Source organism: Diadema antillarum, unplaced genomic scaffold (genome assembly GCF_040938485.1).
Source record: "Diadema antillarum isolate AM-2024a unplaced genomic scaffold, OU_Dant_1.0 scf00000170, whole genome shotgun sequence".
In the NCBI taxonomy this organism is placed as follows: domain Eukaryota; kingdom Metazoa; phylum Echinodermata; class Echinoidea; order Diadematoida; family Diadematidae; genus Diadema; species Diadema antillarum.
The window spans coordinates 2,143,962-2,167,357 of NW_027271059.1; the positions used below are offsets into that span (position 1 = coordinate 2,143,962).

The 23,396-nt window shown below is 37.0% G+C and overlaps 1 protein-coding gene across 1 annotated transcript in view; it reads left to right on the plus strand.

The window, feature by feature from the left end:
- Positions 1 to 1,919: 1,919 nt before the first annotated feature.
- Positions 1,920 to 23,396, plus strand: part of LOC139722696 (epithelial sodium channel subunit alpha-like) — a 48,170-nt gene continuing 26,693 nt past the window's right edge. Inside the window, exon 1 of the mRNA XM_071633989.1 lies at positions 1,920 to 1,927. Within this exon, the coding sequence (XP_071490090.1) occupies positions 1,920 to 1,927 (8 nt within the window). The remainder of the gene's footprint in view (positions 1,928 to 23,396) is intronic.

Consider the following 23,396-nt stretch of genomic DNA (forward strand, 5'->3'; position numbering starts at 1 on the left):
TGGTAGAAAAGTGTGATTAGGTGTGTCTTTAGAATCCCTTTTTCATTTCTGAACAACCTTGTCCACACTCTTCACTTTCAACTCTAATAAATTTTGAAAGGATAGAGCTACTGCTTTGAAAGTTGGCATTAATTATGGACAGAATGTGTTAATGAGGCATGCTTAATTTCAGTTTAATCTGATAATCCCTTCATTGTTGTTACTCTGGTGGTTTACTTCCTGTTTCTTGTCCCATTCATCGCACAGCCAGCACGGTTTGGTAAAGATTAAGCGCTTGAATAGACACTGTACTTTAGAGCCTCTTTTCTCAGTTCACACTTTTCCTGAGTTTGTGCTTTCTTTCCAATATTTAGAAAGGTTAGGAGAGTCCATTTGATTTGAGTTATACATCATCTTAAAGCTTAAAGTCTGCTCTTTCAGAATATGGTCTTAACTAAAAATTCATGTCTGGCGACTTTTTGTTTGTTTTGAGGTGCAGGGTCACATTTTGTGTGTGTGTGTGTATTTTTTTTTTTCAAATGAAAACACAACAATGGCTCACACATTTTCGTAAAATGGGATTGAGGGGAGTAATATTAAAAACGAATTTTACAAACAAACGTACATCAGTTAGATTCAAAGCAAAGAAGAATTTCCCTTCCCTCTCTCTCTCTCTCTCTCTCTCTCTCTCTATCTCTCTCTCTCTCTCTCTCTCCTTCTCCCTCTATCGTGCATATTTGGTATTTTTATGTAAGTATATCATTTGCATATGAAGTAGGCCTATATGTACACATGATATACCCATACACGCATACAAACACACACACACACACACACACACATCGTTCACTATTTGTATGCTATTCAACTCGCCTATATTATAATTTTATCTAGAAATGAACGATTATTAGGTTTGATTCTGAAGAATCGTTTGCCATTATGCGGTTATTCGGTTTTATTTCATTTATTGGAGCCAGCTGAGAGATGGTATGCGAATAGGGCTACGCTTTATGTTATTATTGGCATTACTTAGCGTTATTTCAACCCACATTGATTCCATGGAAATTAAAACAGATCTATTCATGTATATGAAAAACTTGCTTCCAAATGGAGCTAAATCCATTGAAAAATGATGGATTTAGCCTCTTTTGGAAGCAAGCTCTTCATAACATGTGGATCTATGATTATTAGAATGAATACTATGTGCGAGTATGTACTTGTTTCTTTGATGGAAATAAATGAATTATTGAATTGATTTGAATATAGTGTACTTCTGTTTGTGTTAGCATTTGCTTCAAATATCATTGAACCTTATCTTGTACAAATCGTCACCATTATTTTGCGATAATTTTTTATCATTTTGATATGGAAAAATAAAACAATGAAAAGTTATTTGCAAATACTTACCAATTGTGGTGAAAGGGTTAAAATTAAAAGACCGAACTCGTCGTGTTCTTGGAGTGTTCTTGGAGTTCTTGGAATATGGTGAGTATTTTCTAGGGTACTATTAAGAATTTTCGAGTCCAACTTGTACAAGTTCGGTGAGAACGTTTAAGGTCTGTTATTACTGATCCTGTGATTATTCTCACAAGAACGGGTGCGACAGATGGTTCTTATGCTGGATTATAAGATTCGTTGTGTGTTTTTGTTACTTCAGAATCGACTGCCTATCAGATTTTTGTTGTCGCATATTATACTTCAGCTCATTATTACATTCTGACAATACCTGCAGAAGGACAACAACACCCACAGAATTAGCAATTCTGTGCCCAAATAACATTTAGTCACGTGAAACCAGAAGCATTGTATTCACCTGGCCGCCTTCAAGCCCCTGATGGGAGCATTGCGGTCGAGTAACATTCATTCGATGTTCACCTGCCGACTAGATCACACTATTACCTTAGTTGCTGGTACACAGTGCGAGGATTTTCGCTCCAACCATGCCGAGGTGAGTGTCAGAGTTTTCTCTGTACTCCTGAGCTTATGTTCTTCACACTGATTTCACTTGTTTCACCTTTTTTGTATACTTATTTAAGACAATGGTATTTGTTTTCTCTTTCTCCGTCCCCTTCCCCGGCTGTTTGACTGTTTGTCTGTCTGTCTGTCTGTCTGTTAATCTCGACTTGTCGGAAGAATAATAAAATCTCAAGAGAATAAAAACGTTAAAGGTAAAAAGGTGACGTCATATTTGATAAATGGTACACGAAAGAACCAAACGAGGTAGTAGCTTTAAAAAATTGACGTTCACTTCATATCAGGAAAAAAATCGTGTATATGCACTGGACATTGGCACAGGGCATATTTTGGAAGAGCGGCGGCAATAGTACTATAGTATCAGTAATCATGGTATAGTAGTAGCGTAGTAGCAGTTAAGTGGTAGTAGTAAAACAAAATATCCGTAATATTATCGTACAGTACGAAGAATATAGTGTTAGCCACAACCACACATGAGAATTCAGCGGCAATAGACAGAGGTAAAATGTAGAATAAACTCAGGTGATGGAAGCGGAGGAAGAGGAGGATGAAAGATGGACATATCAAGAACAAATCTCAAGCAAGAAAGGAGAGAGGAGAAAAAATAGAGAGAAAGAGTAAACAAGAAGTAGTAGTCAGGTAGTAGATCAAGATAAAGTTAATAAGAGAATGAAGGAAATAAAATGATGACGAATAATTTTGAGAGAATGGATTAGGAGCGAGAAAGTTGAGCAATGTCACAATAATGAGGAAAGAAGGAACCCAGTAGAGGTGACGTTATTTGATTTCTAAGGACCTCTTCCCGAGGGTTCCACCTGACTAATGAATCAATTGCTGAATTATTCTTTATCTATATTGCATTTGAAACATGATGGGGTCGACATTGTGTGCACCATGCTTTTCATAAGCCATTATCTTAGAGGAAAAAAAGAATTTGTCTTTGCAAATATTTACATTTTATTCTAACCCTCATCACCTATGTGCCTCAAAATATGATAATATCGTTAGAGCTGTTTGCTCTTTGCTATACGCTTCGTAGAAATGAATAGTTTATACACAACCACCACACTATCACGGAATCGAAAAGCAAATTAGGACCTCATTCTGTTCGAATAAGTTTTTACCATTCAGTGGCTGTTCTAGAGCATGAATACAATCGAGACAAGGTTAATTATGAAAATTAAAAACAAAAACAACGGAGCTCCCACATGAAAGGTACAATCCTTACAATCCTTTCTGTGTTTCTGGGTTTCTTCCTTCGGGATCTCCGTACTGCCTCAAACACACACGCACACACATCATAGTCATTCACACGAAAGTTCTGGAACCATTGCAAACTTACTGCAGTTTGACATATGGAATTACCATTAATCGGTACAGAGCAAATTATATCTTGTCCATTAAGATTACTATAAACTATTATTTCCATTCGATGTGCATTATGTAAATCCTTCTGATGTCTCTCGCCTTCTTATGTGTATTTGTTCTTTTTGTCGTTCTCTTTTTCCTTTTTGCAACATTAACTATTACAACATTTTATAGATTTAAATCTCGGAATCGGCCCTAGAACAACCAACGGTGTATGCTTATCCCTTACAAACTGAAATACAGTACTCTCCGCGTAATCGGGTATCGCTTAAACGGGTACTCCGTTTAATTGGGTAGTAATGTCAAAATCAGTTCGAATGCACATTAAAATTACCTGATAATCGGGTTGCCTCTCCGCATAAATGGGTAAATAATTTCCTTCTTATCTACTTTCTACCCACATTTTATAGCAGATATTACACTTAAAGAAATCATGACTGTCAAATTTTCACCTTCTCTGCCTAATTTGCACAGAAGATGGACCATTTGGGGAGTGATTAATTATGTCCATAAAAAGAGTGCATATTATTGCTCGTGACTGAGTAAGTGCAAGGTATGTATAATGTGCAGTGCAAGCACGAGTGTTAAGCATACAGTGTAGGTGTTTGGCGCAGTGTACAATGCATGCACATACACACTGTGTGTGTCAATTGTGAATGAGACGTGTTCTTCTGTTAATCGGGTACTCCGCTTAATCGGGTAAGAAACGCTCTGCCCGAGCCTACCCGATTATGCGGAGAGTACTGTACCTGTTTTCATGTCGTCCTTTGTCTCTCGTCGAAATATTACAACACTTTTTTCATGGAATGTTCCAGGGTTCTTTCATGATAGTTCTTACATTCTTTGTATTCCTTACATCTTTTTTTATAGAATTCAAATGAAATTAAATGAAAATCGGAGAAACGGAAAGTCATAGAAATCTAACTGTTCATCTTTACTCGGCACAAGGAGGAGTTCCTAGTTTCTATCACAAATTCGAATGCATGGTATAGTGCTATAGGAAAAAAATAAATGATTGTTTCGTAACCTCATAGCTTGGCATGTATCCGACGCCAATGCCCATGATCTTGAAGGTGTGTTTTACATGACTGATTTTCGTTGTTCATAATAATCACGGAGTTCTATTTTTACCTCTTTGCATGGCTAGACATTTTTATTTTTATTTTATTGAAACATATTTATTCAGGATAGCTTGATCAGCATGAGCTGTTTTTCATCAAGGTCCTGAGATAAAACATAAAAATACAAACAAAAATTCAATCATTACAATGAATTGTCACCAGTATAAAATCCAAGTCAGCTGCAGTAATTAAAGTATCAAATCAGATGAATAGTGAATTATTAACAATATAAAATTCATGTCCTAAAATTCACTTTGCAACTCCTTTGGCGAGAAGACTGCAGAGAAAGACAAAGAAAAACAAATCTGGACTAAGCATTAGAATTCATATTGGCATAAATGCCGGCATACATGTCACTCTTTTCAAAGGGAGCACATGACAGTAGAGTACTCATATCCACCCAATCTCTCACTCACACACACACTCACACACACACTCACATACACACATACACACACACTCACACACACTTACACACACACACACATACACACACACACACACACCAAAGAATAATCATAATATTAACAAGCATATAAGAGATATGATAATATTCCCTCGCTGTCTCTCGCAGAAAAGAGGTTACAAAAAAAAAGCCCAAAGATAAATAATTTTCAATAGCTAGATTAAAAACGACAGGAAAGATCTTCTGCAGCTGAGATGGTCACAACAACAAGTACATATTACAAAAAATATAACTGCTTATATACACGCTTAAAATTGTGAACAGCCCGGGCATTTTGTAAAATGTCTGGTAGTGAATTCCATACTTGTGCTCCTGAGAAGCGAAAGCACTTCTTAAAACATGCAAGATTTGGTTTTGGAATGACCACATTGAGTGAGTCGGCTGAACCTGTGTTATGAGAATGCCTGTCACAGACCATTTCTATTTCATTAACCATAAGAGTGGGGGCTAAACCATAAACACATTTGTACATTAATGTTGCCAAAAAATAATCTCGTCGTTACTCAAATGATTTCCATTTTTTAATTTCTTTGATAAAATCAACACCATGACTATTAACATAATCATAATAACTTTTCACCACTCTTGCTGCTCTCTTTTGCAAATTATCCAGTGATTTAGAAGAGCAATGGCCCCACACAGAAGAAGCAAAATCTATGCAAGGTTGTATTAGAGTGAGATACAAAAAAATCAACACATTTTGACTGACAAACTTACGCATTTTCTGTAGTAAATACATTTTACAACCTAGCTGCTTCGTTAACTGTCGTACATAATTATTCCATAATAACTTATCATCAATTTCAATACCTAAGTACCTAATACTGTGAACTTGCTCAATACGTTCAGCATTAATACAAATATTCAGATCATATTTTTTGGACATACTCAAAACCATCACTTTGGTTTTATCAACGTTGATCTTTAACTTATTCCTAGTATACCAAAGATATAAATCATTCAGATCTGACTGCAGACGTGAGGATGCTTCATCAACATACCCACTGGTGGTATATATAACCACATCATCCGCATATATATTGCATTGTGAAAATCTAAGACACTGAGTTATATCATTCATAAATAACAAAAATAAAAGGGGTCCTAGTATACTACCCTGGGACACACCCACTCTAATATCACGGAACTTTGACAAAGATCCATGCGCCCGGACAGCTTGACTTCGATCATGTAAATAACTGGAGAACCCTTTATACTCATATTCCTGAACTCCGTACCATTTAAGCTTGGTCAACAAAATATTCATATCAATACTATCAAAACATTTAGATATATCAAGAAAACAGGCTACTACACATTCATTGTTGTTAAACGCTTCATACCAGTCATCCACAACACGATGCAAACAAGTTTGCGTTGAATGTTCGGGAAGGAAAGCGAATTGATCAATATTGATTAAATCGTTGCTCTGGAGATATTTCAGAAACTGTTTTTGGACCTCTTTTTCCAAGAGTTTAGATATATGGCAAACTACAGAGATTGGCCGATAATTGGTAGGGTCATTCTTCGAACCCTTGCCTTTGTAAACAGGTGTAGTTCTTGCTTTCTTCCAATATACTGGTACTTGACCAGTTGTCAGGCTTTCATTGAACAATCTACAAAGAGAGGTATAAATCACTGGTGCAGCAACCTGCAATAGTTTTGCATCCATTTCTAACACATCAATACTACTATCTGTTGGTAGATTCGATAGTAATGTAAAGATTCTATTTGAGTCGATACTATCGAATTGAAAAGAATGAATACACTGCGGGTGATAACATTTAAAACCTTCGTCTTGAAAAGATCTAGATATTGTTTCACCAACATTAACAAAAAATCTGTTTAATTTATCACCATCAAGTTCACCAGGGCCCCGTTGCTAGAAACTTTGCGTTTAAACGCAACTTGCAACTGATTGTCACTGGCCAATCAAAATCATTGTTGCATGCATGTCTTCTTAATAGGGCAGACCCTGAGCCAATCAGAATGGTTGTTTCAAAATTAGCAATTATTTGCAATTGATTGCATCTTTCTTGCAAGGGGCCCAGGTATAATAGATATATGCTTATTGTCAACTCGAATTCTATTCAATTCCTTCCATAATACTTTACTATTTTACCATACTTTCGAGTGACATTATCAAAATACAGTTTCTTACTCAATCTAATTTCTTCAGATAACTTATTTCTGACTTGCCGATATTCTGACAAGACTTCTGGAGATTTGACAGAAACAGACTTTTTTTTTTTTTAAAAATCTTTTCTATAGATCAACTTGATAATGTCTGGTGTCATCCATGGATTATGTCTTCGTTTCAACCTACATTGTTTAATCGGAGCATGCTTATCACATATGTCCATGAATGCAGATTTAGATTTATTCCATTTCATTTCCACGTTATCGTCCATATCATTTTCTGAATGAAATATATCACATTTTTCTAAATCATCAATAAAATGAGTAGAATCAAACTTACTATAATCACGAAAATGTATCAAATTGTGTCCATACTCTTTCTTATGAAATACCACACACGTATAAATCAGATAATGGTCACTGACGGAAATCTTTGCGACTCCACAGAAATCATGATATTCGGGTATAGAAGTCAATATATAATAAAGGCATTTAAAACTGGTTTCAGTAACCCTAGTTGGTTCACTCACAAGTTGGGTCATCATAAATAAATTCTCAATATCATTAATTGGATTACTGGTATCACTTATTACATCATTTCTTTTATAATCATAATTCATATCCCCTAGGATTATAAGTTCTTTATCTTCCGTCATAATTCTTTCCAAAGTATCAAATATGATATCCATATACAAACTATCAGCATTTGGGGGTCTATAAAGACAACCAACAATCAATTTGTTAAACTTTGTCCGTGGTAGCTCAATCCAAACAGCCACAAGAACATCATTACAGAGCTCATCACGTTTCATAAAAGTTAGCGAAGTATGGATGTACATACATATACTCCTCCTCCTCGCCGATTATTTTGTCTATCTTGTCTTATTACCGTATAATCAGGGATTTGAATTAAATCATCTTCAATTCTTTCATGCAGCCATGTTTCAGATATACATAGAATATTAAACTTGATTTTGGATAACATAAATCGGACTTCATCCAGTTTATCAAACAAACTTCGTACATTTATATCACCAAGTTTTAACCCCTTACATTTTGATAAATTAAGGTAACATTTACTCTACTCATCAGTGAAATCGTCATCATTATCTTTGAGATTAATTGTTTTCTGTTCTAATACCTGATTGGGGATGCGTACAGAGTCAGCGTTATCTTCAGTGGCTCTCTCTTCTTGGCCAAGGACCTAGAATTGGCAGAACTTTTCCTTATGGCCGAAGTTTGCACATTTCCTACATTGCAGCTGATAGGTGTGTCTGCATGACAAGGCACGATGATTTGGTTCACCGCACTTTTCACATCCTATGAGGTAGTCACGTGACTCAATGGCGAACCAAAGTTTGGCATCAATGGGGACTCACCGCGAATCTGGGGTGGGGCTTGCAATACGGAAGCATAGCTTGGCATGTATCGACCTACAACATGCATCGACCTGCAACAGCTCATTCCGCCAATAATGCTTTAAATTGTTTTGTTTTTGTTTCTCTTTTCTTTTTTTGGCTGAGGACAACTACAGATATTATGTCCATTAAGACAAATTATGCATTTGCGGATTAGCAAAACGCTCAGTGGCGGGGCTCCTCCGGGTTTAAATTCGTTTAATCCATGCCACTAACGTCCAAAGCTTGGTCAGTTGCTTCAGACCATTGTTGACTTTCACGCAGGCAACATTTACGTTGTGATGAAAACGTCGCCATTTGAATATTTTTTCTCCCCAGAAGTTGCGTAATCATCATCATCATCATCATCATGACCATTACAATGACTATATCTATTATCATCACTGTCATCAATATTTTCACCTTCGCTATCATTATCACACCGTAAAGATCTAACTGCAGCTTCAATGATGCAGTATAGTACAATGTGCTTTGATGTCGAGTTGTCTTGGCCTTTAAGTTTACATCTTACTTTCCTGCATTTTGGAAGGTATAGACTTATGTTGATGCAATACATGAACAAATGCGCCTATATAAATGAATATATTTATACACAGCTACAGGGAAGAAAAATCAAGAATCCGTCAAGGCAAACCTTAGTAACTTGCTGAATATATGTGACCGTGCACCTCAAAACGAACATAAAGTCGCACACACTGATTTTGCGTGAGGACTGAAAATAAGTGAAATGGCTCAACCTAGCCGAACTTGACTTTTTCATATTTTCTGAAAGAGCGGGTCTTCTTTTACATTATGCTAAAATTTGGTATCATAAAACGGGCAGGAAAGTGTTTTTTTTTTCAGTTTATTTCGAACATTTTTGGTGAATAGTGTGATTAGGTTTGTCTTTAGAATCCCTTTTTCATTTCTGAAAAACCTTATCCACACTCTTCACTTTCAATTCTAATAACTTTTGAAAGGATAGTGCTACTGCTTTGAAAGTTGGCATTAATTATGGACAGAATGTGTTAATGACGCATGCTCAATTTCAGTTTAATCTGATAATCCCTTCATTGTTGTTACTCTGGTGGTTTACTTCCTGTTTTTTGTCCCATTCATTGCACAGCCAGCACGGTTTGGTAAAGATTAAGCGCTTGAATAGACATTGTACTTCAGAGCCTCTTTTCTCAGTTCACACTTTTCTTGAGTTTGTGCTTTCTTTCCAATATTTAGATAGGTTAGGAGAGTCCATTTGATTGAAGTAATACATCATTTTTAAAGCTTAAAGTCTGGTCTTTCAGAATATGGTCTTAACTAAAAATTCATGTCTGGCGACTTTTTGTTTGTTTTGAGGTGCAGGGTCACATATGTGACCGTGCACCTCAAAACGAACATAAAGTCGCACACTCTGATTTTGCGTGAGGACTGAAAATAAGTAAAATGGGTCAACCGAGCCGAACTTGACTTTTTTATATTTTCTGAAAGAGCGGGTCTTCTTTTACATTATGCTAAAATTTGGTATCATAAAACAGGCAGGAAAGTGTGTTTTTTTAGCAGTTTATCTCAAACATTTTTGGTAGAATAGTGTGATTAGGTGTGTCTTTAGAATCCCTTTCTCATTTCTGAAAAACCTTGTCCACACCCTTCACTTTCAACTCTAATAACTTTTGAAAGGATAGTGCTACTGCGTTGAAAGTTGGCATTAATTATGGACATAATGTGTTAATGAGGCGTGCTTAATTTCAGTTAAATCTGATAATCCCTTCATTGTTGTTACTCTGGTTGTTTACTTCCTGGTTTTGTTTTTTTTTTTTGTCCCATTCATCGCACAGCCAGCACGGTTTGGTAAAGATTAAGCGCTTGAATAGACACTGTACTTCAGAGCCTCTTTTCTCAGTTCACACTTTTCCTGAGTTTGTGCTTTCTTTCCAATATTTAGATAGTTTTGCTGAGTCCATTTGATTTGAGTTATACACCATTTTAAAGCTTAAAGTCTGCTTTTTCAGAATATGGTCTTAACTAAAAATTCATGTCTGGCGACTTTTTGTTTGTTTTGAGGTGCAGGGTCACATATAACATTATAGTCCATCATTGCGTGCGATCCTGACTTCTCTTCAAGGTCTGGCAAAACCAATGCAGGTTTATGATTACTCGTATAAAATAGACATAATTCATTAGGAACAAGGACGGCAATGTTTCCCAAGGCTAAATACTCGTATTTGTATACATGTCAAAGAATATTCGTTCGTTCGTGCGTATTTAATTATTTTGTTTTTCAAATCAAATCAACATAAATGGCATGGGTATGACAAATTTAAACAAAACGCAACCAAATAACAAAGGGGAAATACAACTGCAGCAGCAGCTGCAGTTCTTACTACACGCATAACAAAATCATTGCATGAATGGTCAGAATGGTTGCGTACAACACAGAAAAGGAAGTACATTTGCTTCAACAATGAAGTAGGAGACCGTCAGCGTCAGCATAAGCATAGCTTGACTGAGCTGATGGTCTCGTATCCATAGCTCTGATTTGGCCCTCACGAAAAGTAGTTTTGTTCTTTTTTAATTGGAATATTATATGTTTAAGAGGGCAAGAGAAGATATGAGTGAGTGCTGTGCATGTGCAGTAGGTTCATGTTTAGGTGTAATACGAATTGTCGATTACACATTGTATATATCATGTGTGTTTATGTACTGCGTGAGTGTAGTTAATACACAAAGTGATACAATGGTAACTCGTCTGGATTGAATTTGAAAGTGTAAGAATGCACGTAATATATGTCAGAATGTGAGTTCATATATCTCCTTTCTCTTTCCATTCGATTAAATTCACAGTTTGATTTGAACGATGTTTTCAGTGTGAAATGGGGCCTATGAGCAATGACGAGCAATCGTGAATAGGTGTATTATACGTTATGGTATACCTCCTGTACTGTACAAGTAATGTGTGTAATTTGATTTCACTTGCAAGTGTTTGTTCTTCTCTGTAGAAGAAAAGCTGATTCTTACCTTGAACTATGATGTACTTACGGTTAACGGTATAAAGGTACCACAGAATTCAATCAGGTGGGACTTATACACCAAGGCATTGCGGCACTAATGACATCTTTCTTTGGCAGAGGTAAAAAATTACCGGTTCATCTGAAAACGGCACAGTAATTACACTTTGGATGCTTTTGATTAGCTTATGATCCAGATTACCAGAGCGAGAAGACGTCATTTTGTTTTCTCGTTTTGTTGCGTGACATTTTAGTTAGTGAGGTGTGTTACTCCGTGTACCTGCTGGTGTGTACGAAAGCTCAAAACTGCAGCCAGAAGGCAACTTGTTGAAACTCGCTAAGGCACCCCTCACTGGCCGGCACATAGCATGAGAAGGTAACAGGGCGCCTCGCTGAGTCTTAGCAGGTTACCTTCTCCTCGTCAGAGCGCCTGTCGAGGTGCAATGGTGGACTCTCAGCCTTCTAGTTCTATAATATGATAAGGCCTCGTGGTTAGAACGAGTACACTTTTCGTCCCGCACGAGGTGTCTTCGACCCTTCAAGGCGTCAGTTAACAATTAAGAGTCCTCATTGGCGAGCTGTACAAAGCTGTTACTCGCAGATATGTGAGGTTAGTTCCTTATCCCAGTGTCAATCAATGGTTTAATGAAAACGTGTAAATATTTCAGAAAAAAGACCAATGGTCTTAATGACCCTTGACATGATGTTAATTGCATGGGGTAAGTTTGCAGTGTATCAGGTTTGACCCCGTTCATGTTCTTCTCTCTCGTTTTCATCAGGTCTTGGGGACCATTGCTTGAAAGAGGAAGAGATAGAAAGAGGAATATTGAAGAGGGAAACAACATAGGGAGAGTGTAAGGAAGGCAAATAGTGACAAGTGAGGGGCAGCTCGCAGAGAGGTGGAAGTTGAAGTTGCACCAGTGGAGACGGAAAAGGGGGACCGAGAGAGACGTAAGGAATAGAGTGGAAATCGGGTAAAGGTGTGGACATCGTTGGATGGAGAAAGATTAAATGGAAAGGAGAGAGAAGTGGGAAAAGTTAGAAGGTTTTAAACATCATGGAGATAGGAGAGAGAAGTGAAGTTTCACAAAACCAAAGGGAGAGAAACCAAGTTGACGATCGATGTGGACTATGGAACGGGGAATCAAAACGACAAAAGGAGGAATAAATTGGGGGGGGGGGCAGAGGTAAGTCTAAGAGAGACGAGACTATTGTGTCAAAGAAAGGAAAGAAAAGGAGAAATGACAGCTCGAAGTGATGGAGATTGGATGAGTGTATCCTATGGAGGATTGCTGTGGGAGAGAGGGAGACAACAATAAAATGATTTAAGTTAAGTCCTGAAAATGTTCTTGTGAAAGAACGGGAATGGGACAGAATATAAAGTCTCCCTCAACACAAATAATAGTTCAATATATACCTGATCCGTACGGTGCATTACAATATTGTAAGCAACGTTCCGGTCAGCACGTACACCGGGCTCACTGATGAAAAAAAAAAATGGTTTTATCATCATTCAATGTGAGGGCACAAATTGATGAGGCTTTTCATAAACTTTATGCGTTGTTGTCGAGAAACATAATCATGGTTCTGCTGGCAAAGATCAGATTCATTGTCGCGTGTGTTTGGATTTTGGGCTCTGTCACTTCGCTCAGGCATTGACATAACATGAAAGCAATCAAGCGCTTTCAAGGCCACAAAGAAACGGGCGCTTCTCACCATATCGCAGTTTGCACATTCAAAGGCATTAAGCTTCCATTATGTTTATTAGACAGAAATAAAACAGCCAAGTCAAGGCCATTGTCATGCGAAGCTTACACATTGACAGGAGAGGGTTCGGATATTACTTCCATCCCTAAATTAAACATTCTCACTACAGGATGAAAAGCGGAGTTTGGGTTTAGATAATGGCTTTATCGATTAAAGTTAGTCATCGCAGATCAGTATTTATAGACATTAATAACGAATAGTGTCTGTCCGATAACATGTTGTAAAGCATTAGAATACATAATTTGAAATTTTACAATGAATGAATTTAATTTTGTGAAGTGTTTCGTAAGCACGACATCAGCTCCTCATCTTTTCCTGTAGGCTGCGTTCTCTTGAGGCATCGATCATTTTTACTGCGTACTAGTATTCCGTATGGTCGTGCCCTCACGGTTAGCAGCTCTACTCATATCACTCTCAAAAACGCTTTGCTAATTGTCTCTGCAGGCTTTGGCCCTTGGTGTATGCATCAACATGATTTAGGTTTTTCTTTCTCTCTCTCTCTCCCTCTCTCTCTCTCTGATTCATATTCAGATTCAGATTTATTCAACACTTGCAGTAAAAAAAAACAGGAGAATACAGATAATTGACAACACCATCGTATAACAAGAAAAAAATTATCGCAATAAGCATCAGTACGAATACACAATACATTTGAAAGTGTTCGGAGACAGACAGAAAGGCTATGCCTTATGTAAAAGTCCTGTCCCCATACTATTTCATTCATGTAACATCAAAATATTGAATGAATACATTTCTTTATGAATTAATACACACATACATACGCACACGCACGCACACAAACATACACACACACACACACACTGACATATTTTATATGAGAAAAGTTTATCCCACCATTTCGGCATACTGATTTAAAACATGCAATCTTAATTTTCTTTTAAACACATTTAGCGCTGAACTTTATCTTATTTCAACCGGAATAGAATTCCAAATTTTGGGTCCATTTAAAAATATAGAATTATATGATGGCATAGTTCTGGCATAAGGCAATGTAAATTTATCTTTGATTCTCAAATCATATCTTCTGTTATCACTCATTTGAAAATAGTTAATCAAACATTTTTTTAAAGCATAAGTACATAAAAATTGCACTTTGATAATGATTATATATATCATTAGATTTTAAAATCTTCAGATTAAAAAATATAGGCAATGAATGGGCAACAAAATCACAGTGATGAATAATACGGACCAGCTTTTTCTGCAACAAAAACAATCTCCTGGCATTGGTCATACCTGAATTTGCCCAAGCTATTGCACAGTAGTTTAAATAAGGTAATACGAGAGTATTATAAAGAAGAAGCAACACCTTTCTTGACAGAAAACGCAATTTATGAAATATCCCTCCATTTTTGGACAATCTTTTGCAGACGACACCAGTATATTCGTTCAAATTAAGTTTGTTATTAATTGTCATACCAAGGAATTTAATCGAACAAACTTGATCAAAATGTAAATCTTAAATTCAATCTTAATTTTGTTGATATCTGTCTTTTCGTGAATACCATATAATTTGTTTTCTTTGCAATAAGAACAAGTTTATTACAGTCTAACCGATCAAAACAATTTAGAAATTCTTGATTAAAATCATTTTGAACTACAACTGGATCTCTACCCTTCATGAATATACTGGTGTCATCCGCAAACATTATTAACTGCAAAGAATCTGAAACATTACACATTATAATTTATATATAAAATAAAAAAAGCAAAGGACCAAGGATAGATCCTTGTGGCACACCACATCTTATTGTCATCATATCAGGTTCAATATCATCATACACAACATATTGCATCATACACAACATATTGCTTTCTTCCACTTAAATAGCTATCAAACCATTGTAGGTTCACTCCTCTTACGCCATACAAATTAAGCTTTTGCAATAAACTTGAATGGTTTAGTGAGTCAAAGGCTTTACTCAAATCTAAAAAAGACAAATCATTATTTCTTTATCATCAAAGGTATCAGCGACCTTGTGTATAAATTCAACAATTGCAGAAGATGTAGAATGTCCAGCTCGGAACCTAAACTGCTTATTACTGATTATATTGCACTTTCAACAAAAAAACAACAACAAACAAACAAACAAAAAAAAACAGAAAAACGATTATACACACATTTTATCTAATATCTTCGAGAAAAGAGGAAGAATAGACATAGGGCGATAACTACTAACTCTCTTCCTCTTCTAACTCTCTTCCTCTTCTCCCTATTTTCTGTTCCCATTTTTTTTAAAACTTATGCTTTCTTTTCTGTTTTTTTTTTATTCTCGACTTTCCAAGTTTCCAGCACTCTTTATAGTTGTAAGCTTTTCACCGACCCCCCCCCCCCTTATTTCCCCCTCTCCCTCAGAGGTATACCCACACATGATACAAGCATATAGTCTTTTGAGTGGGTACCTCCACCTTTTTTCTCGCCGAGTGTATATAGAGTATATGTTTCTTTTTTGTATTGATCATGTAGACATGAACATGTTCTTATCCTTCTCTGGTTATGTATATTCTCAACGACTCGCGTGTTATTTATCATTGTTTCTTGTACACTCTGTGGAAAAAGATGAAAATAAAATTTGAATTTGGATTTGAATAATAGAATATTGTTACACCGTATTTCTAACAATAAACCAGTTTCCCATACATACCTGCTGCTACATTGTTCGAGCTAACAATTAAACCATCAGCTAACAAAACGCGTAGGCTACAAGAGCGCTCTCTGTGCTAATCTCCTAACCCAAAATGACTGTCCGAGCGAGCCACGTGAGCTTCCGAATGGACGCACACACTCAGTGCGCATGCGCATAAAGAGAGGCCAAAAGAGCCACGCGTCTTCTGGCCTCTCTCCTCCAATCACCGCAGCTCGTGGTGACAATATTTGTGTATGATGCGTACACACACATGAACACACACACACACACGCGTCTTCTGGCCTCTCTCCTCCAATCACCGCAGCTCGCGGTGACAATGTTTGTGCATGATGCGTACACACACATGCGCGCACACACACGTATCGCAGTGGCAGCATTGTCCCACACGTTTATGGATATAGCACCGAGTCTGGCATTGCGCAATTTCATGCACAAACTTCGGTGTTCGGAGTTTACGTACCATTAGGGATGGCGATCGGCTGACTTTAATTAACATATTTGACACCACTTCTAACTCTTCCTAGTACTTACAATTCCAGTCATGGTTTTCTTTTAATTGTATGTCATACCCCCCCCCCTCCCTCTCTCTCTCCCTCGTTGTTGGTATATGTATATGTATATTTCTATTCATGTCTCTCATTATCCTGCGACTTGTTCCAGTTGTATCAGCTGCTTCAGTCTCTTTTTTTTTTTCTACTTCTTTTTAATGATTTTCATCCTTTTTTGGTCTCCGGTACTATCTATATATGAATTGCTTGTCTTTTCGCCTTTTAAGTTTTACAAGCGCACACATACACATAAAACATACATAAACTATACGCCCCTTGCGCAGTCACAGCCCATTACCCGGCGTGTGGTTTGCGAAGGTATTTCTTTGTGAAATAGCCTGAAAGCCATCAGTGACAATCACTTAAAGGCATACAATCGTGGCGAGTGGTTTGTGCGGCACGGAGACGAACGCAACACGCTGCCTCCCCCATTCTGTATCAAATGTAGTGACCCCGAATGAGAATAGCGCTGGCTCAATGGGTCAGCGAAAAACAATATACTACAAGGCCCGTATTCTGCTAAAAACTTAGACCCGAGTTTAGACCCACGCCTGGGTCTAAAGTGGGATTTTGGGGTTTAAACCTGGGTTTAAACCATCAGTTTAGACCAAGGTTTAAACCCAGGTTTAATTTGTATTCTACTAAGTCCAGCTGTGGTCTAAATCGGGTTTTAGATTAAACCTATCCAGGAGGAGGATTATTTCGAGTTTAAATCGAGTCTAACGATGACTGGTAAGGGTACCAGCACACGGATCAATGCCAATGGCACAAAATAGACAGGGCAGAGCCAGGAAAAAACTGCCTTTTTTTCCAGTCAAGGTTTTCTCATTTGATTCTGGTACTTTAGACCATACTTAACAAAATAAGCTTCTGCGCCATCTTGAAATCTGTCCCGAATCCAAGATGGCTGCCAAAAATCCAAAATGGCCGCCAGAGGACCTAAAAAGTGCCTTCTGTGGTTAAGATTTGTCTGAGGATGGTTTTTTTTTTACTCTATTTGATGATAAATGGTAAGCGAAATAAGATTCAGTGGATTAAAATTAGAATCAGTTTCTTTTTTATTGCGAAAATCCAACATGGCCGCCAGACGCAGCTCCCGAAATTAATAAATGTCATAATAACCGGAGGGCCAAACCCTAAAAACTCGCTTACTTAACGAGTGAGTTCCACTCTCTCTACAAACTAAGTAGACCATGCTTATTTTCAAATTTCTATTGTAACAAACAACATACCACTGGTCTACCTCAAAAAAATTGTTGCGAAAGCCTCCAAATCCAAAATGGCGTCCAAGATGGCCGCCATATTTACTGAATTTGCTATTTGAAAGATAGAATTTGATAGAAACATCAGATTTCAACAAATGTGATGTCATATGAAAGAGAATAAAATTTCCTACAAGTTGATACCATTTTTGTGGGAGATTGTGATAAATGGATTGAGATTTTAAGGAAAAAATACTTATTTTTTGATATTTTTCTGAAAAAAGGAAAATCATAAAAATGCTTGATTCAGCATAAATCAAAAAAAGACTGAAGGATTGTCTTGAAACGTTTTTAAGAATTTTGCTTAACATATAATAAATATTTTGAGAAAATTAGGTGCCAGTACCATATGCGGTTCAGGAGTTATAATGTCTCAAACTTGAAAACTCACTATGTAAAAATTTCCACTTTAGCTGTGACAAGACCTTGTTGGTCGTAAAGAGAGTCTGCACGCGCCAAGACTACAACACGCAACACTGGCACTGACGCTTGTAGCAGTGCCAGTGGTGCGTGTAGTAGTCTTGGTGCGTGCAGACTTTTTTGACAAACAAGAGTTTGAGCCTGCAAACTAACTTTTCATACCTAAGTGGTAGCTCAGGTGACGCTGATCGCTATCATTTCAAAGTAGATTGTTTTGGAGCAGATGAGATGAAGCAAAAAATGTCTTTCAAATAGAGGTAGAAGCTTGAAACAACCATGCTATAGAAAGTTTAAAACAAAATTTGGATCAATCACTCAAAAACTTCAAGATTGCAGGCCATCAAAGCTGACATAGTTTATTGCGCCAAATTAAATGTATTATTTTAATTTTGGTACAATTTTGTCTGTTGTGCCATCTATTTATAGTTTTTATATATTTTGAACATTGTAGTGCTATTTCAAACCGTCATGGGTTTTTAAGGAGATATTTTTAAAACCAGTGATATTCTACTCCGAAAAAGAAAAAAAAATCGAGTGGAAGTTTCATTTTTGAAGGAGTTAATAACGGAAAACAGTAAGTTTAAAGTAAAATTGGAGTGAATTTTGAGTGAAAATTTTCATTTTCACTCATTTTAGAGTGACCTTAGGGATCACTCGTCATTCTTTGAGTGATCCCTGAGATCACTCTAAAAGGAATGAAAATGAACATTTCCACTCTCGAGTGATCCTGATATCTAAAATGTGAAAGCATCTACCAATGGCATTAGTTCAATTCAATTTTGACACTATAACCCACATGAAATCAGCTTAAAACGATGTAAGAAAAATCTATTCACAGTGAATACACTTTCAGCATGCTTATTTGTAAATTCAATTCAATTCAATTCAATGTTTTATTTCATTTTTCGACAAGAACATATAAACATCACTTCTTTTTTGGTAACAGAAAATCAGGTGCTCAAAACTATGTAGGATGAAAAGAATACAATAATTGTAGCACCTTACAATCATTACAGATTATCATAAAACTCGAGTGATTTGAAGTAAGTAAACATTGTGGATAATTCGAAAAATGGAGGGACCCACTAAAAAGACAAGTTTTGGAGAATGTGGGCCCCTCAGAAATGTGAATATACAGCATGAATTATCATTTTGGACAGTGTTATTAGAATAATATACTGAAAAGTAATTTCGCACAACACATTTAAAAGCAACTTTGAGAAATTGCCGCCATGTCGGATTTTTTTTTTTTTTTTGGGGGGGGGGGGGGGGGTGCTCGGATCAGAAGGGCTTTCAAGGACATGTACGGATCAGATATTATTACACATATGCCATCATCATTCACGTTTCTACAACAGCAGAGTAACATACAAGTACAAAAGCATATCTTTCATACAGAAGCATTTCTTTTTTAAATGAAAGATCGGGCCTTACCCAAACACTAAAATGAGCTCCACCCCCCCCCCCCCCCCCAAAAAAAAAGAATAAATAAATAAACCCTCAATATGGTTTAAACAAGGACAATATATATGATAGACAGCAATACAAGAAATTCTAAAAATATATAAAATTATTAATCAAGATTTGACTCTGACGCAACACACTAAAGGTATCGTTTACCATTGGAAGAGATATCACATTCGATTTATATGTGCAAGTTAGTTGTATCATAAAACATTCTACCATGTAAAAAAAAAAATGTATATATGTAATGAAGCCTAAAACATACGGAGATATCACCATTTCTTTTCAAGAAACCATAACATTGATAACTGTTGACAGCTTAGTATAAAAAACTAGAAATGTCGCTACGGCGACTGGTATGCCTCCGCCATAATGCATGGTTCTCCTAATAGGTCTATAGTACAATGTCTTGACAATGTGTGATGACAGTTTCACACAATTGGCAAAATATTAAAATGACAGGTTTGCCACAAATCAATGTCTTGACAATGTGTGATGACAGTTTCACACAATTGGCAAAATACTAAAATGACAGGTTTGCCACAAATGTGCTGAATGTTCGCTTTCCTAGAACTAGGTTCAATTTAATGAATGATTAAAACGTCAGAGTGCAGGTATTTGGGGAACTGATGATTTTTACTTGACTTTTGACCCTTTTATAAGTTTATGCATTGAGTAATTTTCAAGGTATTGAGAAAAAGTATAATTTCAGTATCAAATGGTAAAATAGCATTATCTAAACCTGGCCTTTGACCTTTGACCTCACAGTTCCAAAGAGAATCACTGTCAGGTAGAACATGCATAAATATGTAAGTTTTATGATGATACCTTGAGTTACTTTCGAGATATGGAGGAAAAAGTGCAATTAAGCACTTTCACTTGACCTTTGACCTTTTGACTTTTGACCTTTTGGCAAAAACTTCCCACAGAATATATATTTGGTAATATATGCATACATCAAGTTAAAAAAAAAACCTTCAGGCATTGCATAAATATAAGTAGTGATATTTTGAGGAGTTGACCTTGACCTTTGACCCCCCTGACCTTTGACAAATGACCCCCAACTTTCCTAGATAATCACTGCCCATCGGTACAAGCATATAAAATAAACTAAGTTCCACGAAGATACCTTTAACCATTTGCGAGATACGGAGAAAAACATGAAATTTCAACCTTTTTTCACCAAATAACCTGTGACCTTTGACCTTTGACCCCATGACCCTAAAATCCAAACAAAGTATTATCCCCCAGGATATACCCTCATACCAAGTTTGATGTAAAACCACCACACGGTTCTTGAGATATCGACAAAAACAAAACGGGACGGACGTCCGGACGTACGTACGGACGGATGGACGGACGACCCGAAAACGTAATGCCTCCGGCCACTTCGTTGGTGGAGGCATAGAAAAATATCAGAACAATCTACTTTGAAATAATAACGATCAGCGTCACCTGAGCTACCACTTGGTATGAAAAGTTAGTTTGCAGGCACAAACTCTTGTTTGTCAAAAAAAGTCTGCGCACACCAAGACTACTACACGCACCACTGGCACTGCTGCAAGCGTCAGTGCCAGTGGTGCGTGTAGTAGTCTTGGCGCGTGCAGACTCTCTTTACGACCAACAAGGTCTTGTCACAGCTAAAGCGGAAATTTTTACATAGTGAGTTTTCAAGTTTGAGACATTATAACTCCTGAACCGCAAGTGGTACTGACCCCTAATTTTCTCCAAATATTAATTATATGTTAAGCAAAATTCTTAAAAACGTTTCAAGATAATCCTTCAGTCTTTTTCTGATTTATGCTGAATCAAGCATTTTCATGATTTTCCTTTTTTTCAGAAAAATATAAAAAATAAGTGTTTTTTCTTTATATCTCAATTCAGTTATCACAATCGCCCACAAAAATGGTATCAACTTGTAGGAAATTTTATTCTCTTTCATATGACATCATATTTGTTGAAATCTGATGTTTCTATCAAATTCTATCTTTCAAATAGCAAATTCAGTAAATATGGCGGCCATCTTGGACGCCATTTTGGATTTGGAGGCTTTCGCAACAAATTTTTTGTGGTAGACCAGTGGAATATTGTATGTTACAATAAAAATGTGAAAATAAGCATGGTCTTCTTAGTTTTTAGAGAGAGTGGAACTCACTTGTTAAGTAAGCAAGTTTTTAGGGTTTGGCCCTCCGGTTATTATGACATTTATTAATTTCGGGAGCTGCGTCTGGCGGCCATGTTGGATTTTCGCAATAAGAAAGAAACTGATTTTAATTCTAACTCACTGAATCTTATTTCTCTTACCATTTATCATCAAATAGAGTTTTAAAAACCCATCCCGAGACAAATCTTAACCACAGAAGGCACTTTTTAGGTCCTCTGGCGGCCATTTTGGATATTTGGCGGCCATCTTGGATTTGGGACAGATTTCAAGATGGCGCAGAAGCTTATTTTGTTAAGTATGGTCTAAAGTACCAGAATCAAGTGAGAAAACCTTGACTGTATCCTGTGATGTGCGCCGCACACGTACACAAACAAGGGGAGGTACAGTATACTAATGTACAGTGGTTTACGAGTCGTCGCAAGCAAAAATACAGCATGCTCTTATTCGACATAAATACCCGTAAAAACTATTCACAGTCCAAGAAAGTCACACTCATGTGCCTGATACACTGCCAATAATGAATTTAAGTGGATTTGTGGAACGAAACGTACTCAGAGAGAGAGAGAGAGTTTCTTCTTCCACGGAGGGCACCATGGTGGCTTGACCCAAGACTATTTCGGGTTTAATTTAAACCCGAAATAGACTTGGGTTTAACTAAACCTCGCTAGCAGAATACAAAATTAAACCTCGGGTCTAGCTAAACCATCTAAGGTGAGTCTAAAATATGTTTAAACCTTGGTCTACAGTAGAATACGGGCCCAAGAGTTCTGTGCCACAAATCTCCTGACCCGAAATGGCTGTCCGAGCGAGCCACGAGAGCTTCCGAATGGACGCACATTCTCAGTGCGCATGCGCATGAAGAGAGGCCAAAAGAGCCACGCGTCTTCTGGCCTCTCTCCTCCAATCACCGCAGCTCGCGGTCACAATGTTTGTGTATGATGCGTACACACACACGCACATACACACGTACGTGTCTCAATGGCAGCATTGTCCCACACGTTTATGGATATAGCACCGAATCTGGCATTTGTGCAATTGCGTGCACAAACTTCGGTCGTTCGGAGTTTACGTACCATTATAGCGATGACGATCGTCTGCCTTTAAAGCAAGCATTATGACTATCACGCTATATAAGCTATAGATCTTATGGCATGATAGTCATGAGCTTTAATCTATGTGGATCATGGAAACATTCATCAAAGACAAGGCAGAAATTATCTGTTCATTGTGCTATGTAAGATGGTTACAGTCGTCAAACAAATGCGAAGGCAATTCAGATAAATAATGTCGAGATTATAGATTGAACATGAATACTTAAACAACCAACCTATCAACACTTTCAACGTACATGAACGAAAGCATGGTCTTCAATTTGAATATATTCAAAATTTCTTTGCAACAAGAAAAAAAGCTGTTTGGAAAAATGAAAACCGTTGGAGAATTTGATTGGATCAGTTTACGACTTTGATTGCAACTCTTTAGGAACACTGACGAAACCGAGAATTCTTTACTTTTGCAAACATTAGCCGCTCAGTGAGATAACCCCGAATCGTATTTACCAAATCGTACAGATCAAATCGTACAGATTGATAAAAAAAGGAATGTCGTGTAAAACATCTTGTTCAGGAATTTACGCAACCCAACAAGATAAGAACG